Consider the following 18,804-nt stretch of genomic DNA (forward strand, 5'->3'; position numbering starts at 1 on the left):
TATATTCACCCATTCCAGTTCAAAGAATAAATGGACTGCATCTGACCCACAAACATAGTACAGATGGCTGGTTTACACTTCCCCCACCTCCACAGCTTATTCTTCCCAATGTTTGAGGTGTGAAATTGTCCTCCCTTTTATGTATGTGACACACTCACAATTCACTGCTTTGCATCAGCTCTATCAGATCGGTGAAAAGCACATCCCGATTCCTCTCACAAAACCCACTGGCATCATAGGATACCTGGAAGGAGAAATGGACAACCGGTCAGGTTTATTTGACTGGTCTGGCAAGGATATTGGGTAGCCAGTATTAAGGTCTGAAAAACAGTCAACGCCAGACCCTATGATATGCCCCTTCCCAAATTTCTAGATTCTGTTCTCGACAGTGTAGATTCCAGTTCTAAGGTTGTCAACCTCCAGGTAGGATCTGGAGATTTCCTGGAATTACAACTGATCTCCAGGCTACAGAGATCAGTTCCCCTGGTGAAAATGGCTGCTTTGGAGGGTGGACTCTGTGACATTATACTCTGCTGAGTTCTATCCCCAAACCCCACCCCCAAATTTCCCAGCTAGGAGTTGACAAACTTGCTTTACCCTAACCTGACAGATGCCTCTAATTGCTGCATCTCATTCTTTTCCAGGTTGCTCAGCGTAGTCTACAAGATTCTACCGTCTGACATTTGAACTTTACAATAACCCTGCAAGGCAGCTGGAACCCAGGTGTGGAATTCTAACTGCAAAGAAGCGCATGAGGCTGCTACTGTCAGCCTATCATTATCCAGACTAGTCCAATATGCCACAAGCAAAAGACAAGATCTAGAACTCTGCACAAAAACTCTGCAGTTTGATAGTTTTGTGGGTCAGTGAAGAAAGACTCGGGGGGAGAGAGAGAGAGAGAGAGAGAGAGAGAGAGAGAGAGAGAGAGATCTTTTATTAAAACTAAATAAAAATTCATTGAAATGTAATCTTTTAAATAGTTATATTAGCACAACTAAAATGTTAAATAGTGAGAACCTAACATGACAATGAGGAAACTGAAATTGTTCAAGATTTTCTATTCCTTGGCTCAATCATCAGCCAAAAGGGAGACTGCAATGAAGAAATCAGAAGATTGAGACACAGAAGAGCAGCTTTGAGGGAGCTAGATAAGATCCTTAAAGATAAAATTATCTCTCTGGGGACCTAGATCAAGATAATCCAAATTATAGTATTCCCCATTATTATGTATGGATGTGAAAGTTGGACAGTGAAGAAAGCTGAGAGGAAGAAATGTGGTGCTGGAGGAGAGTTTTGCGGATATTATGGACAGCCAAAAAGACAAATAAGTGGGTTCTAGATCAAGTCAAGCCGGAATTCTCCCTAGAAGCTAAAATGACAAGCCTAAGGTTATTGTACTTTGGTCACATCATGAGAAGACAAGACTCTCTGGAAAATTCAATAATGCTAGGAAAAATGGAAGGCAGTAGGAAAAGAGGAAAATGTAAAACAAGATGGCTTGACTCAATCAAAGAAGCCACGTCCTCCAGTTTGCAGGCTCTGAGCAAGTCTGTTAATGATAGGACATTTTGGAGGTCTTTCCTTCATAAGGTCACCATAGGTAAGAGGCAACTTGACGTCACACAACAAGATTAAAAGGTTAAATGAGACCCCAGCATAATAATAATATGGTATGGTGAGACCACATGTCAAAAATAACTAGGTGGGTTAGGCGCAACCTGAATCCCACCCCAAATTCCACACCGAGTTAGCCTGTGGGATAAGTAAATGCCTCTCCTCCACTTTCATGGCAGTCGGGATTAGAACTGGGACTAATCCCAGCCCAATATGCTATCCACCGATGAAGCAGAGGTGTAATCAGGGCTTTTTTTCTGGGAAAAGAGGTGGTGGAACTCAGTGGGTTGCCCTTGGCGAAAATGGTCACATGGCTGGTGGCCCCGCCCCCTGATCTCCAGGCAGAGGGGAGTTTAGATTGTCCTCCGCGCCGCCCAGTGGCGCGGAGGGCAATCTCAACTCCCCTCTGTTTGGAGATCAGGGGCCGGGGCCACCAGCCATGTGACCATTTTCAAGAGGTTCCGGAACTCCGTTTCGCCACGTTCCAGCTGAAAAAAAGCCCTGGGTGTAATGAAATGGGGATGGCTGTCCTGCCCTTGCCAGAGTCAATTCTGCCCTGGCTCTGTTTGTTCTTTGACTCATATCGGGAGCAGGGGGAGGTATCTGTATTTTTTACAATCAAAAATTGGCAACCAAGATTAGGCAGGAGATTGAGGGAGGCTGCGCCCTGCCTGCCCCATCGCACTCCAGACAGACCTTGCCAGCATAATGGTGGATGACAAATCCAGAGTTGGAGCCATTGAAATGCTCGTGGGTTCCCACGGCTGACTGGAGCTTCTGCAGGAGCGTCTGGTCTGCCCCCTCGCCCTTGGCATGCATTGTGGCGCACACGTCGTCCAAAACACTCATGATTCCAGGAGGGTTCTGGGAAAAGAGACCAGAGAGAATGACAAACTGTGGCACAGCCGCTTGTGTTACAAGTGTTAGGTTCCATGGACTGGGGTCAGAAGCGTTTGTTCAGGACAGATAGAAGAAAGTCCTACAATTATCCTGTGGAACTCATTACCACAGGGTGCTGCCATTGCTTCAAGTTTAAATGGCTTCAAAAAGGAATTAGACAAATTCACAGAGGAGCAGGGGACTATGAGTGGCTGTTGAGCCAGGATAGTTAAATAGTACTTCCATGTTCAGGGGCAGTTTATCTCTCAATACCAATAGCCAGGGAGGTAACAACAGCGGAAGGCTTGGGTCTTTGTGTCTTGCTAATAAGCACTGGGTTGGCCACTGTGGGAGATGGGGATGCTCAACTAAATGGACCTTTGTCTGATCCAATTTTCTTCCAATGTCCTTGAGAAAGGTGTGCAAACAAGGTATTAAACCTCAGTAGGCGACATGTTCATCAGAACGTTATGCGCTTACAAAGACCGTTTCCTGAATATTTTGCAATGCTTCGCAGCAGTTTTGTGGCACATTGTAAATCTAAAGGACTGTTCCCTTGTCTTTGGCATACAATTAGCCTGGACTGTTACAAGTGCGTCCCCTCTGCTCCCCGTGCTCTATCACTGGACCGTTGTGACCCGGTGGCAGGCAAAAAGAGGCAGGAGGATGAGGACACAGAAGAAGAAAAATGGCTATGATGAGGGTTTTGCGTGACCAAAGACTGGTCCTTCCTTACCACTTTGTTTTCAATGAGGTCACAGACAATCTTGTTGTTAAAATACTCAATAGGAGTCCACTTGATGCCTTCTTGCACATATTCTTCCTAATACAAAAAGGAAAAAAAGGGTGAACTGGAATTGTCCCCAAAGGACAAGTTCTCCTTTCAAGCAGGGCCTTTTTTCTGGGAAAAGAGGTGGTGGAACTCAGTGGTGGAACTCAGGACTGCACAATGACGTCACTTTGGGTCAGCTGGAACAAGGGGGGAGTTTTTTTAAAGTTTAAATTGCCCTCGGCGAAATGGTCACATGACTGGTGGCCCCGCCCCCTGATCGCCAGACAGAGGGGAGTTTAGACCATTTTCTCCGAGGGCAACCCACTGAGTTCCACCACCTCTTTCCCCAGAAAAAAAGCCCTGCTTTGTACCCTTGCTTAGCTAGAACGCTTGAACAGGATCAAGTGCGTTCATTTTATTTATTAATTAAACTCTTACATTTTGAACGTTCTAAGATTGGTCTCAGAAAGGAAGGTGGCATGGTATAGCCTGATCTTGTCATCTTTTGGAAGCTAAGCCTGGATGGAGGAGCACTGAGGAAGACTTTGCAGAAGAAGGCTATAGCACGCCACCTCTGTTTCTCACTTGTCTTGCAAGCTCCTTGCTGGGTCTCCGTAAGCCGGTTGCAACTTGGCAGTACACATATACATACAAGCCTGGGCCGTTTTCACACATTTTTAAAATAGCGCGATACTCATGGAAGTCTGCCGGCTTCCTCACCCAATTTTTGATACATCTATTTACAAAATAGAGGCAGGCTGTGATGGTGGCACTTTTGTGACATTTTGTAAATGGATGGTGTCAAAAATCATGCAAGGAAACTGGCAGCCTTCCGTGAATATCGTGCTATTTTAAAGACGTGTGAAAACGGCCCTGGTCTCTGGAATCAAACCCTGCCTATTCGGTTTTGCTGTATGAAAAGCACTAAAGCGGAATGACAGCAGGTCAGTGTGCCATCTCTGAAGCGTGATAGGGTGTGACTCGTTGTCCCCGTGGTAGCTTGTAAACAGCAAGGTGGGAGATGCAGCAACTAGGTGGAGCGTTTAATTTAATTTAATAGATTTATATTCCGCCCTCCCCACACCAGCAGGCTCAGGGCAGATTACAATTTACATACATTTAAAATACATCTAACAATCACACAGTTTAAAATTATAAATATATAAACATCCTAACATTTAAAATACATATATATACATACACATATACTCAGCGGCATAATAAAATGCACACACAAGGCACCCCCTTTCACCTTCACCAGAGCATTTACAGTGGAGCTCAACAGATGGAGGATGTCGCTAGTTAAACTCCAACACAGATACAGAGTGCTAGATGTGCATATGTGTCTGGCAGAGAGAGGCCGTTTCCACACGTCTCCCCTGCCCTAAAAATAGCGCAAAACTTACAGAATGACGCGCCTTCATGGCACGATTTTCCATCATGACTTTGCTTTCTGGAGCGTTCTCTGACGTCGTGCCACAAAGCAAAGTCATGTCAGGAAATCACACCATGAAGGCGCGTCATTCCGTAAATTTTGTGCTATTTTTCAGGAGGGGAGAAGACATGGAAACGGCCAAAGTTTGGTACCCACCTCAGAAGTAAGGGAAAGGGAAGGTGTCGCTAAGCTGAGACTTGCGGTGGCCACGCGGTGTTTGCGATCTCCAGGGACCCCAGGGGATGGGTCTTGCAAGACCATTTCTGCAGAAACGTAATTCTCCGCCCACCCCCCATAAATACTCAACATCACCACTGAACACTGTAGACCTCACCTGCTCTGCTTTGAGGGTAAGCTCGATGAAGATCTGTTGAAGTTTCTCATTCACAAAGTTAATGCAGAATTGTTCGAAGCCGTTTCTCTAAAAAGGGGAGGGGGAAGAGGGAGACATGAAGCGGGACGTTCTTGGCTTAGTTATCTTTTTTCAATAAGAACTTGCAAGGAAGGTTTATAAAGGGAAAGTGATTGAAAAGAAGACAGCCAACATTATAATGCCCCCAGGCTATACAGATCTATGGTGTGGTCTCATTTTGAATACGGTGTGAGTGGAAAACTGGTTGCCGTATCTCAAAAAGGACGTTGCCGAGCTAGAAAAAGTACAAAAGAGGGCAACCAAGTTGATTCGGGAGAAGGTTGAAGAGTCTGGGGCTTTTCAGTTTAGAAAAAAGGATTAAGGAACACGGAAACGATCGAAGTTTTTAAAGTTATGCCTGGAGTGGAGCAAGTGGATAGAGATCACTTTTTCTCTCTCTCCCATTGTACTAGCACTTGGTAGGGGGAGGCAACCAATGATCTTGATGAGCAATACATTCAGGACAGACAGAAGGAAATACTTCTTTACACCACAAGTGGTTAAAAAGTGGAGTTCATTGCTAGTGAATGTAGAGCCAAAACACATGTTAAGAAATACCTAGGTTCAGCACGTGTTCTCTTACCTCAAGGTTTGCCGGGATCTGTAGGCGTCCTGGAAGCTTAAAGTTTAGCATTTACAGAGCAGCAAAAAGGGGAAGGGAAATACAGGCGCCTGTATTTTAAGCTTTAAGCTTCCAGGACGCCTTTAAGCTTCCAGGACGCTTACAGATCCTTTAAGCTTCCAGGACTTTAAGCTTCCAGGACCCCTACAGATCTTTAAGCTTCCAGGACGCCTACTTTAAGCTTCCAGGACGCCTACAGATCCCGGCAAACCTTGAGGTAAGAGAACACGTGCTGAAGCTAGGTATTTCTTAACGTGTGTTTTGGCTCCTAGTGACGGCCACAGACACAGATAGCCCTAGAAGAGGATTAGATAGGCCATTTTCACACTGCTTACCGGCCACTGCCGTTCTCGCGTGAAATTGCACCAGGAAGACGCTGTTGTTCTGGGAGCTCGGCGCGATGTTCCATGGCCAGTAAACAGTGTGATTTATGGAGGAGAGGTATCAGTGGCTACTAGCCATATTGACTAAAAGAAGCCTCCACATTCAGAGGTAGTGGACCCATGCCGGAAGGCAACCTCATCTTCTATGTCCTGCTTTTGACCCTCCAGAATAACTGGTTGGCCATTATTGGTTGGCCATTATTGGTTGGCATTTTGACTCTCAAAAGCTCATACCCTGGAAATCTAGTTGGTCTTTAAGGTGCTACTGAACCCAAATCTTGCTCTTCTTCTACAGACCAACACTGTTACCCATCTGAAGCTATCTGGTTGGCCCTTGGGTGAGATAGGACACTGGACTAGATGGACCACTGGTCTGATACAGCAGGGCTCTTCTTATATTTTTATAAAATTATGGCTGGTGAAGAGAATGTGAATTTTTTCTCCTTCTTCCACAGTTCTAGAATTTGGAGGGACCTGATGTAACTAATAGCCAGTTGACTGAAAACAGACAAAGGAAAGCCTTTCGGACAACACATAATTATGTAATAGAATTCACTGCCACAAGACAACTTTATTATGAAAGAGGCAATTAGTCATGGGTGGAAATACATGCTATTAAGGACCTAGGGACACTCAAGTGAACCTCATTGTCACCCCTCCAACTTTCCAGGCATTCGGTCTCGCGGTCACACTTCAATTTGCTCCATGTGAATACATTCACGTAATCAATATCAGTTCCTTCTCAACTGCTAAAAGTGTCCCAGTTTCCCCCACATCCATTCATTGAAATGCAGATCTGGACACTTTCTCACACCTTAAAGAAATGTAAATTGGCAAGTTAAAGGAGCCTACAGTACTTGTTCTTGCAGTAAAAACAGAGCTGAATTGGCACTTTGCCCAGTGGAATCATTTGCAGATGCAGCCACACCAAGGGAGCTCCTTTGAAAGTGGCATTCACAAGCACTGACCAAGAACAGCCTGCACGTGAGTTGAGGACCACACATACAGTCCTGCACTTGACCCTCCCTAGTACTTAGTAACATATATTTCCACCCCATGATGGGTAAATGAAACTCCCATGTTCAGAAACAATGTACCTCTAAATACCAACTGGAAGGGCAATAAGAGGGTCAGGATATGGCCTTTGTTGCCCTGCTTGTCAGCTTTCTGGGGCATTTGGTTGACTACTATAAAATATGGAATGCTGGACTAGACAAATCCTGTAGTCCGACGCAGCAGGATTCCTTTTGATATTCTTATGATGTTGATTTTTAGGTTCCAGCACTCAGAAAGAGCACAGCAGGACTTCCGGTTTGGGATTCATGGAGGTCTGACGCAGCTCCAACTGCGGAGCTGACCGGACTGCCGTTTTAAGCGGCCGGCGGGGGCAAAATAGCCCGCGGCCGACTGCTCTCAGGCGGAGAGCAGGCAAAGAACGCTCAAGACCTCAGGGCGCGTTGATCTCGGGCGAGGGGGGGCTCTACGCGACGGGCCCCCTCACGACCCTTGAGGTCCCACCCTGTGACAGGTCGGCTATGATCTCTGCGGCAGTTTCGGGGCCAATGCGGTTGGCATAAGACCTACGTACCCAAGCTTCAACAGGGGAAAGAGGAGTAGAGGAGAAACGAAGATTGAAACAGTGATTACAACCCACGGAAAGTGAATGGGAAGGTAAAGATCACTATCTTCTGATACGGGACAGATTGTTAAAAGTAAAGAAGATTAAAAGTAGATTTTAAAACTGCAACAGGCTAACTATAAGGAGGAGAAGACTCGGCAAGAGTCGAAATAGAAAAAAGACTAAGTTTAAAGAAGTTATTAAAGAATTTGGACTATTGTTTTGAATACTTGCGGTTATGGAGCTGTGAGAAAATTTTACCATCGCGAGAGCTACTGCGGGAAGTCGGGAGGCAGGAAGTACGTAATAACAATAGAGTTGCTGGAGAGAAGCGGCCCCTGCCGGAGGGCAGGAAGAAGGGAATCGCCATCTTTGAAAGGGGAAAAGCCGCGGCTTCAGCGGAAGAGGAAGTAAGCCATTTTGGATTACAAAAACCATAGAAGAACCATAGAGAAAAGACGCCCGACATTTTGGATTTTCTAAAAGTTTTTTCTTTGCAAAAAGACCGGGACATTTAAATTAAAAATTAAAAAGACACTAAATTTTACGCCACGGAGTTAAGGAAGAGGGCGGACTTGTGGGAGCGAGCTAAGGCAAGCCCCACGATGTCGAAAAAAGAGTGGCAATCGGCAATAGAGAACCTAGACAAAAAACTCTTAGAAGTGATTAAAGAACTTAAGGACATGAAACTGGAGCTGATCAAAGAGGTTAAACAGACAGTGAAAAGTGAGCTGTCAGAAGTAAAGAAAGGTATGGAAACAATGCAAAATGAACTGCAAGGAACACAGCAGAGAGTTAAAGTAGTAGAAGGCGCGGTGGAGAATTTAGCTGACACGCAACAAACAGAGATGAGGCTGATGAGGGGGAGAATGGCGGTTGCGGAAAGTAAACACATGGAGAAGCAGCTAAGATTTCGCGGCTTGCCGGAAGTGGAAGGAAAGACAGCGCAAGAACAGATGACTGAGGTGTTAGCTGAATACCTGGGGAAGGAGGAGGAGGAAGTTGTGGCTATCCTGGACGTGGTATATCGTGTAAATTCAAGAATTGCGACCCAGAGGAAATTACCAAGAGATGTGATTGTGCAATTCACGACCAGAAATATGAAAGAGAAGATTGTGACTAAACAGTTTCAAGATCCATTGGAGATTGACGGCAAGACGATTATCATCATGAAGGAACTACCCAGATCGGTGTTATTGGACCGGAAAAAATATAAGGCGCTAATTCAGATTTTGAAGGACATGAAAATTAGGTACAGATGGGAATTACCAGAAGGAGTGTCCTTTGAATTTGGAGGGGCCAAAAAACGCATCAGATCTGAACGAGAGATGGAGCGATTTATAAGAGACAATGAAAAGGACTTACCAGCAACAAGATTATGATTATGGAGTGTAAAGTTTTATCTTGGAATGTAAACGGACTTAATTCACCGAATAAGAGAAAAAGCATTTTTCACTGGCTATTAAAACAAAAATGTGATATTGTATGTTTGCAAGAGACCCATATTCGAAAACAAGATGTAAAGTATTTAAAATCAAAAAAATTGGGCAATGATTTTGCAGCGGCCTCTAATAAGAAAAAAAGAGGAGTAGTGCTTTATATTAAAGAGGAGCTGCAGCCAAAGTTTGTAATGAAAGATGTGGAAGCCAGATTTATAGCAGTGGAATGCGTATGGAATTTAAAGAGAGTGCTGGTAGTTGGAATTTATGCACCTAATGGAGCAAAAGAAAGCTTCTTTGAGGATTTAAGGAAGCAACTAGATGAACTTTCATATGACCAGATAATACTTGCTGGAGACTTCAATGGAGTGACAAATTTGGATTTAGACAAAAAATCATCAACTGCACAAAAGAAGAGAGGATTGCTACCAAAGTTGTTTTTTGAATTGATACAACAGGAAACCTTAGAAGATGTATGGAGAAGACAAAACCCGAAAAGCAGACAATTTACGTTCTACTCCGCAAGACACTTCACACTATCGAGAATTGATATGATCTGAGCCTCAAAAGACTTAGCGTTATGGACTAAAGAAGTGGAAATAATGCCGATGGTAGGCTCGGATCATAATCCAATTATGTGGAAATTGGGGAGAAGGAGCAAAAGGAAAGGATGGAGAATAAATGAGGACTTACTTCAAGAGGGAGAGAATATGGAGATGCTGAGAAGAGAGACAAAGTTCTTCATACAATACAACATGAATAAAGAAGTACCAACCAACAAGGTTTGGGACACTTACAAGGCGGTAATTAGGGGCATACTAATGGACTTAAATGGAAGAGCCAGAAAAAAGAAAGAGGAGAAGAGACAGGAGATTATGGAGAAAATAAAAGCCAAAGAAATACAGTTAAAGAAGAGACCAGGGAAAAAGAAAATTTATCAGGACTTTAAAATATTACAAGAACAGCTGACAGCAATGAATAATAAAGAATTGGAGTGGAATCTTAAAAGACTGAATCAAAAAGGGTTTGAAGGTGCAAACAAACCTGGGAAATATTTGGCATGGCAATTGAAAAAGAGAAAGGAAAAGAAAACAATAAATAAAATATGTGAAGATAACAAAACGTATTTGGAACAGACATCCATTAGTAGAGCCTTCTATAAATTTTATGCTAAATTGTATAATAAGAAAGAGGTGAATAAAGAATCAATAGCGACATACTTGGAGAAAATGAAGCTCCCAGTAATCTCGGAAGCGTGGAGAGACAGACTGAACAACGAAGTAACGGATGAGGAAATAAAAATGGCAATACAATCAACAAATTTGGGAAAGGCGCCAGGGCCAGACGGACTTACAGCCAAATTTTATAAGACAATGGCCAATGAACTGGTACCATTCCTAAAAGAAGTGATCAATGGAGTATTAAAGGATCAACGGATTCCAGATACCTGGAAGGAAGCTAATATTTCATTGATCTCCAAAGAGGGCCAAGATCTGACTAATGTGAAAAATTACAGACCCATATCCTTACTTAATAATGACTATAAAATCTTTGCGAAGATACTGGCAGAGAGAGTGAAGGGATGGCTTTCAGAAGTTATTGAGGAGGAACAAGCAGGTTTTTTACCTGGTAGACAAATCAGAGACAATTTAAGGACAGTGATCAATGCTATTGAGTATTATGATAAGCGTTGTGACAAAGAGGTTGGTTTCTTCTTTGTTGATGCTGAGAAAGCGTTTGACAATTTGAACTGGGACTTTATGTTTGCCACTATGGAAAAGCTACAAATGGGAGAAAGATTCATAAGAGCAGTTAAAGAAATCTACAGAGACCAGAATGCAGCAATTGTGGTGAATGATGAGACTACTAAGAAATTGACTATAAGTAAAGGAACAAGACAAGGTTGCCCGTTGTCTCCGCTGTTATTCATTTTGGTATTGGAGATATTGATGATACAAATACGACAAGATGAAGAAATCCGCGGAATAAAAATAAAAGACTTTTCTTATAAGGTCAGAGCATTTGCGGACGATATAATGTTAATTGTGGAAGACCCAATGGAGAATATGCCAAAAGTGATAGAGAAGATCAAGGAGTTCGGAGATTTGGCAGGGTTTTATATTAACAAAAAGAAGTCAAAGATACTATGCAAAAATATGACTAAGCAAAAACAACAACTGTTAATGGAAATAACGGACTGTGAAGTAACAACTAAGGTGAAATATTTGGGAGTTGAACTGACTGCAAAGAATATAGATCTATTCAAAAACAACTACGAAAAATTATGGACTCAGATTGAGCAAGATTTGATCAAATGGAATAGACTGAATTTGTCATGGTTGGGAAGGATTGCAGCAGTTAAGATGAACGTGTTACCAAGAGTAATGTTCTTGTTACAGACAATACCAATTATCCGAGACTCTAAGCAGTTTGAAAAATGGCAGAGGAAAATATCAGACTTTGTTTGGGCAGGCAAGAAGCCTCGAGTGAAAATGAAAGTTTTACAAGATGCAAAGGAAAGAGGTGGAATGCAACTGCCCAATCTAAGACTTTACTATGATGCAATCTGCCTAGTGTGGTTGAAAGACTGGATGACGTTGAAGAATAAGAAATTATTGGCCCTAGAGGGATATAAAAAAATATTCGGATGGCATGCATACCTATGGTATGATAAAGTAAAAGTGAACTCTATGTTCTTACATCATTACATACGGAAAAGCCTATTTGCAACTTGGAAGAAGTACAGAGACTTTCTACAAGAAGGAACCCCCATGTGGGTGGTTCCATATGAAGTAATAGATCCGAGAGCTGTCGATACTGAGCAACAGTGTTTAACATATAAGGAGATAACCCGAATAGAATCTTCTAAACTTAAAATAAAGACACAGGACGAGTTATCACCCAACTATGATTGGTTTCAGTATAGGCAGATCAGAGATCTCTACAACTCGGACTGTGCAAAGGGAGGCATAAGAACAGAGAATTCGGAACTAGAGCAGACACTTTTAAAAGAGGATAAGAAGGAAATTTCCAAGGTATACCAAGTACTGTTGAAATGGTATACTGAAGATGAAATAGTTAAAGTACAAATGGTGAAGTGGGCCATAAATTTTAACAAAGAAATAACAATGGAGGCATGGGAACACTTGTGGAAAAACACAATGAAGACTACAACGTGTACTAATATTAAAGAGAACATTTACAAAATGATCTATCGTTGGTACATGACACCAAAGAAGATTGCGCTAGGGAATTCGAACACTTCTAATAAATGCTGGAAATGTAAAAAACATGAGGGCTCTCTGTACCATATGTGGTGGACGTGTGAGGTAGCTAGGCAGTACTGGGGAGAAATAATAAAAGTAATAAGTGAGATTCTACAATTTCAAATCAATAAGAACCCAGAACTCCTGCTACTGAACTTGGGAATGGAGAATATTCCAGCCCAATATAGAACATTGCTATTTTACATGACAGCAGCGGCCAGACTTTTGTATGCGCAAAAATGGAAAGTACAAGAAGTGCCAACTATTGAGGACTGGACTTACAAATTGCTGTATATGGCCGAAATGGACAAAATGACAAGAAAATTGAGAAATCTGGACCCAGGACAGTTCAACACAGACTGGGAGAAGCTGAAGCAATACGTGTTGAAGAAATGGGAGGTGGGAGGAGAACTGTGGCAGTTTGAGAACTATTGAAATATGACAAAATGTAGAGGGGGGGTGACTTTACCGGAGGGTAGAGAGAGAAATGAAAATGTCTAAGCAGCTATCTTGTTATATATAGAAAAATATACAGAATATGGATAGAAAATAACTAACTATAAGGACCAATTAATTAATATTGTTTCTGGTAAAAACGTGTAACATGTTAAACTGAATAAGTCTACCTGAAGAAATATATGGATCAAATTGATTGATAACTTTTGACGATAGTTATATAGATGTATAATTAAAGAAAGAGGAAATTAATAATATAATTAAATATAACTAAAGTAGAATGAAGATAAGATATGTAGAAAAAATAATATACAGAATATAAGTTAAATTGGTTGATTTATATGAATGAATGGATTATACGGTTTATATGGTATATGGTTTATAGAAATATTTGAAACCAGGAAATTATGAAAAAAGGGACAAATTGTTTGTCTAATACGGAAGAAGGGACTTAAGGATAGGGTATAGAGTGCTAAAAATAGTTAAAGAATTATTGCTTAGATTAAAGGGAAAGTATATATCTGTTAGATAGATGAATTTAAAATGAGTAAGGGAAAAGGGACAAAGGGTTGGAAAACTGTTGGAAGTCTACAAAAAAGGGGGGAAAGGGAGGGGGTTAGAAATTGGGAAATGGGAATTGATTGTAATGTGAAATTAAATGATTCTAATTCCAATAAAAATCTTATTAAAAAAAAAAAAGAAAGAGCACAGCAGAGCTCCGATTGTGATGGAAATATTCAAGGCCGGTCAAGATTTTGTCTGTTTCTATAAACTGAAAGAGAACTTATCCTTTATATGTTTATTTCTTTATTGCTGTCTATGTGTGCCAGTGACTTAAATTGCAGGCAGATTGAATAGTTAAACATTTTCTGGGCTACTAGCCCCAACATCTTGGAAAAAAGGAATCTACCTGGAATATTTCGAAGCCATAAATGTCTAGTACGCCCACACTGTACTCTTCATTCGGTTTTTGCATGGCTCTGTTGATGGACTGGAGAAGATCAGGAGATTGAGAAGAAAGAATTAAGGAGGGTTATCTTTAGGTACTCTACGGTCACACAGTTAGCATTATCATATGGACAGAAACAATAAATCAAACATTTTCAAAAGAATCTCATGCCACCCTTTGAGTTGACATTCAAAGAGGCTGTGGCTTAGTGGCAGACCATCACTTTTGCATGCAGAAGGTTGTGGGTTCAATCCCTGGCTTCTCCAGCTAAAAGAATCAGGTTGTAGATGATATGAAAGAGAGCCACTGCCAGTGTGAGTAGACAATATTGTCCTTGCTGGACTGATGACCTGATTTAGGGTGAGGCAGTTATAGTGTTGAAATTGATAAATTGTGTTGTCCAATGCCCTTAAAAGAGTTTTATACCCTACCCCAACCCTGTAGAAGTCAATAAAGTTGGTTGGAGGTGAAAGACAAATGGCCATCTTGTTGAACATGCTCAGAAGAATCCAGGGACCTCCTAGAGTCTTCTAAAAAAAACCCCCATTTGTTGGAAGCGACAACTGGGACATCATGCGGTTTGATGCACTTCCCGAATTCCTACTTGTCCCCAAATATGTTCTAGAATTCAATGGAAGAAGGCTGCTCACCTCCACAAGGAAGTCAAAGACACGAGCATAGAGGCCCTTAGCAAGGGCATCACGGGTATAGGCCGCTTGCTCAACGTTGAGAGTCACGTTGATGGACTCCGAGCGACCTCCCCATTTGCTGTCCATCTTCCTACTCGTCAGCTTCTCTTCAAGGCGGGTCTTGTCAATCCCCAACAAGTAGGCAGGAAAAGCGAGGGCTGGAACAGGGGAGGGAAGTCAACAATGGCGCCTCTGCCACATGGGATTTATTATTGATCAAATTTGACCAAATAAAATTTGGGATTTTTTATTGATAAAATGTGGCCATTCCTCCAAGCTCAGAGCGACATATATGATGTTAATCTCAAAAACAGGCCCATGTGTTAGATTAAAGTTTAGGGATAGCCGTTGGCCCAAGGTCTCTCAATGAGTGCAGATTCCTGCCTGTGTCTCTCCAGTCCTTCTCCAACCTCGCAGCTCCAGCTAATGAGAATATCTTTGTTGATTGTTTTCATTTGTTGGTAATGCCTGTGATTTTCTGCAGATATTTTGCAAGTTTCCGTTACGGAAAAAGAGACTGAAATGCCGAAACATGGGAGCTAAACTGGAAGCCCCGTCTTGTGCTGTGGACACTGTATAGATTACAACTAGAGATGGGCACGAACAGCAATATGAACTAAAAAAAGCCACAAACAGCCCAATCAGCTGTTTGTGGACAAGCTGTTCGTGAGGCCCCATTCTAAACGAACAGGTGGTTGTTGCAAGCCTCGTTTGTTGCTGTTCGTTGCTGTTCATCAAGCCAGAAATCTGGCACCTGCAATCAATTCCCTTGGCAACTGGAGGCAGAGACTGCCTGAACTCTGTCTGAACTCCTGCTGTTGCCCTGGAAATCCCAATCTAAGCCCAATTTAGCTTGATAGGCAGGTCTTCCTTTCAAATGTGGAGCTCCAAATTAGTTACAAGGAAGCAAAGAGTGGGGGGGAGGGGGGCTCCTAGCTCTGGTTTTGCAGACCGTGAGGGAGAGACAGTTGCTGTTGGCATTTTGAGAGAGAGACAGGGAGTGTGCATTAGAGCTTGAATTTTCTTTCTGTGTGGTGGGATAGGGATCTACCTCTTCAAGTTCCAGGGCTGCTGCCAGGCTCTGGGCCAAGCTATTATTTATTACTGGTACCTTTCCTGCTGCCTGCTCAGGTAAGGTTTCTGGGAGTGGTGCGGTAGGGATCTACCCCTTCAGGTTCCAGGACTGCTGCCAGGCTCTGGGGCCAAGCTATTATTTATTATTGGTACATATCCTGCTGCCTGCTCAGGTAGGGTTTCTGCGAATGGTGTGGTAGGGATCTTGATGGCTGGAGGAGGGCCTGCTTGCCCCCACGAACAACGAACAACAAATATGTTCGTGAACAGGTCATGTTCGTCAATGTTCATTGTTCGTGGATGGCAACGAACAACGAACACCATGTTCGGGTTTTTTTTTCTGTTTGTGCCCATGTCTAATTATAACTCATTTACAATAGGAAGTTTTGTTAACTATGTATGTCTTGTGATACCGTTTATACTGTTATACTATTTCTCAGCAGACATTTAGGGACTACTGAGAATAACTAAAGCGTTATTTATAACTTTTGGTATACACTTTTATTTCTTTTTGCTTTCTTTTAGAAAGTACTGTGTTTCACAGTGGGTTATTTAGTGTTATTCACACTGTGATTCCTCTGGTACTATTGTTTTGTATAGGAGTTTGGCGCCAGCTAATGAGAAGTCATTTCTTGCCATGTATAACCCAACATACATCAGAACTAGACCCAAGGATCCTCACTTCCTGAAGGAACCTTACAATTTATGAGCTAGCTTTTCGCTCTACAGCTGGAGATAAGTTAATGAACGGGTTGCATTGATGACCAGGTTCAACCCCACCACTGTCTTTGCGGGAGAAGTGGTTTGAGTCCTGTTTGGGTTACCTCAAAGTGATTACTCACTGTCGGGAGTTTCCACCTGGGCATAGTTGCCTTGTTCCTGGAATCCAATGTTACCAAGATGAAGGATGCCGGCCACAATTTGTAGAACGAGCTGCTTATCTTGACCTGAGATGCCGATCACATCCATAGCGTTCTGGTTGGGGCGGGTGAGGAGGGGGAGCCCAGAAGAGAAGAGAGAGAGAAAGATGGTTCTGAGAGACGAAACCGAGGTGCGAGAACCGAGCGTTCGCCTTGCAAGTTTTGTCTGCTCACCATGGTCTCCTGGAACTCGCTTTTGTCGTCTGTGCCGTCTACTTTGTATGTTTCTGACTGGCTTAGGTAATAGTAATAGTCGGGATTCATAAGACCCAGGTTGTGTTTCTGTTCCTGTACGGCTCCTTCGATGAGCTGTTAAGAAAAGGAGGGGGTTGTTTAGTGGGTAGAGCCATTGTTTAGCATGCAGAAGGTCCCAGGTTCAATTTCAGCGAAAAAGATCTCATGCAGCAGGGGTCAGAGAAGACCTGAAGAGCTGCTGCTAGTCATACTAGGAAATGCTGACCTTCACGGACCAAGGGACTGGCTCAGAATAAGGCAGAATGTGTATGTGTGCCCAGGGTATGGTGGGCATGTGTGTGCTTAAACAGCAACACTACAAAACCCTACTGTAAGTGTTCACAGAAGAACATCACAAAAATCAAATAAGCTTAATGTCCAACTGTTTATTTACAAAATTATCAGGAAGATCCAGGGGGAAACTTAGGGCCAAGCGAGAAGTGACGAATTACACTTGAATGGCAAGTGAACAGACTCACATGTATTCCTCCCTGTTCACTTGCGTGCCACTTGCACTACACTCGATCACGTAGACTCACATGTATTCCTCCCTGTTCACTTGCGCTCCACTTGCACTCCACTGGATCAGATGCATATGTATTCCTCCCTGTTCACTTGCGCTCCACTTGCACTCCACTCGATCACGTAGACTCACGTGTATTCCTCCCTGTTCACTTGTGCTCCACTTGCACTCCACTGGATCAGACTCACATGAATTCCTTCCTGTTCACTTGCGCTCCACTTGCACTCCACTGGACCAGACTCACATGTATTCCTCCCTGTTCACTTGTGCTCCACTTGCACTCCACTCAATCACGTAGTGATCAAGTGGAGTGCAAGTGGAGCACAAGTGAACAGGGAGGAATACATGTGAGTCTGTTCACTTGCCATTCAAGTGTAATTCGTCACTTCTCGCTTGGCCCTTAGAACTGATGCAATAAAATAATAAAAATTCTTCTCAATCTCCGCTTAACTAGGAAGGGTTTGGGTTTATCCAGCAATCTGTCAGGGCAAGGTGCTAATGGCCACGAGTCTTTCCTGCCTCCCCTTCCCCTCAATAGTCCCTTCCCAGGGTCTTGAGTCTCTGGACTACTAGCCGCTCAGGGCAGGGGGGCTGTACTGAAGGGGGGAAAGAGGATGGAATTCCCCCCCCCCCCACGCCTCCTGTGTCCACAGTGCTGGTGCATGTAGAAAAGGGAACCCTCACTCACAACCTGTCTATTCTGTGGCCCTGACTCCATTGCAGGGTTGCCAACTGTGGATTGGGAAATTCCTGGAAATTTAGGAGTGGACCCTGGGGAGGGTGAGGTTTGGGGAAGGGAGGGGCCTCAGCAAGGAGTGATGCCATAGAGTCCACCCTCCAAAGCAGCCATTTTCTCCAGGAGAACTAACCTCTGTAGTCTGGGGATCAGCTGTGATTCCTGGAGCCCTCCAAGCCCCACCTAGGGTTGCCAACTCTATGTTGGGAAATTCCTGGAGATTTGGGGGTTCTATCCTGGAGAGGGCAGCGTTTGGGGAGGGGAGGGACATCAGCAAGACGTGACGCCATAGAATTTGCCCTCCGAGGTAGCCATTTTCCAGCTGTAATTCTAGGAGAGCTCCAGGCCCCACCTGGTGGTTGGCAACCCTATGTGTGCTGGAGATGAGCCTGCTCAGTTGGTGGTGAGCCCGTCGCCAGCTTATTTATTTATTATTTATTTATTTGATTTGATTTATACCCCGCCCTCCCCACCGATGGGCTCAGGGTGGCTAACAACAACATTAAAAAAATACATTAAAAGTCATAAAAACATAAAATCAATAATTTTTTTAAGTCATTAAAATAGTCCAGGAGCAGGCTATTTAAACAAATATTGGGGGTCCGTATACGGGCATAGCAGATGGCCGAGGGCAGCCCCAGAAGAAGTGGTGGTCTTAGATGGAAGAAGGAGGACACCCACTGGCACTGAGGGCCAAGCTACAAGTGACGTCTGACACAGGTTGGACACTTGTCAGCTTCCCTCAAGTTTTGATGGGAAATGTAGGCATCCTGGTCTTGCAGC

General features: G+C 43.3%; 1 protein-coding gene across 1 annotated transcript in view; it reads right to left on the reverse strand.

The window, feature by feature from the left end:
- MYO1F (myosin IF) overlaps positions 1-18,804 on the reverse strand; it is a 79,171-nt gene that overhangs the window by 25,673 nt on the left and 34,694 nt on the right. Inside the window, exons 8-15 of the mRNA XM_054980238.1 lie at positions 16,703-16,837; positions 16,451-16,583; positions 14,496-14,692; positions 13,807-13,887; positions 5,035-5,121; positions 3,230-3,316; positions 2,311-2,478; positions 159-244 (exon numbers count right to left, since the gene is read on the reverse strand). Coding sequence (XP_054836213.1) covers positions 159-244; positions 2,311-2,478; positions 3,230-3,316; positions 5,035-5,121; positions 13,807-13,887; positions 14,496-14,692; positions 16,451-16,583; positions 16,703-16,837 — 974 coding nt within the window. The remainder of the gene's footprint in view (positions 1-158; positions 245-2,310; positions 2,479-3,229; positions 3,317-5,034; positions 5,122-13,806; positions 13,888-14,495; positions 14,693-16,450; positions 16,584-16,702; positions 16,838-18,804) is intronic.

Source organism: Eublepharis macularius, chromosome 5 (assembly GCF_028583425.1).
Source record: "Eublepharis macularius isolate TG4126 chromosome 5, MPM_Emac_v1.0, whole genome shotgun sequence".
NCBI classification, from domain to species: domain Eukaryota; kingdom Metazoa; phylum Chordata; class Lepidosauria; order Squamata; family Eublepharidae; genus Eublepharis; species Eublepharis macularius.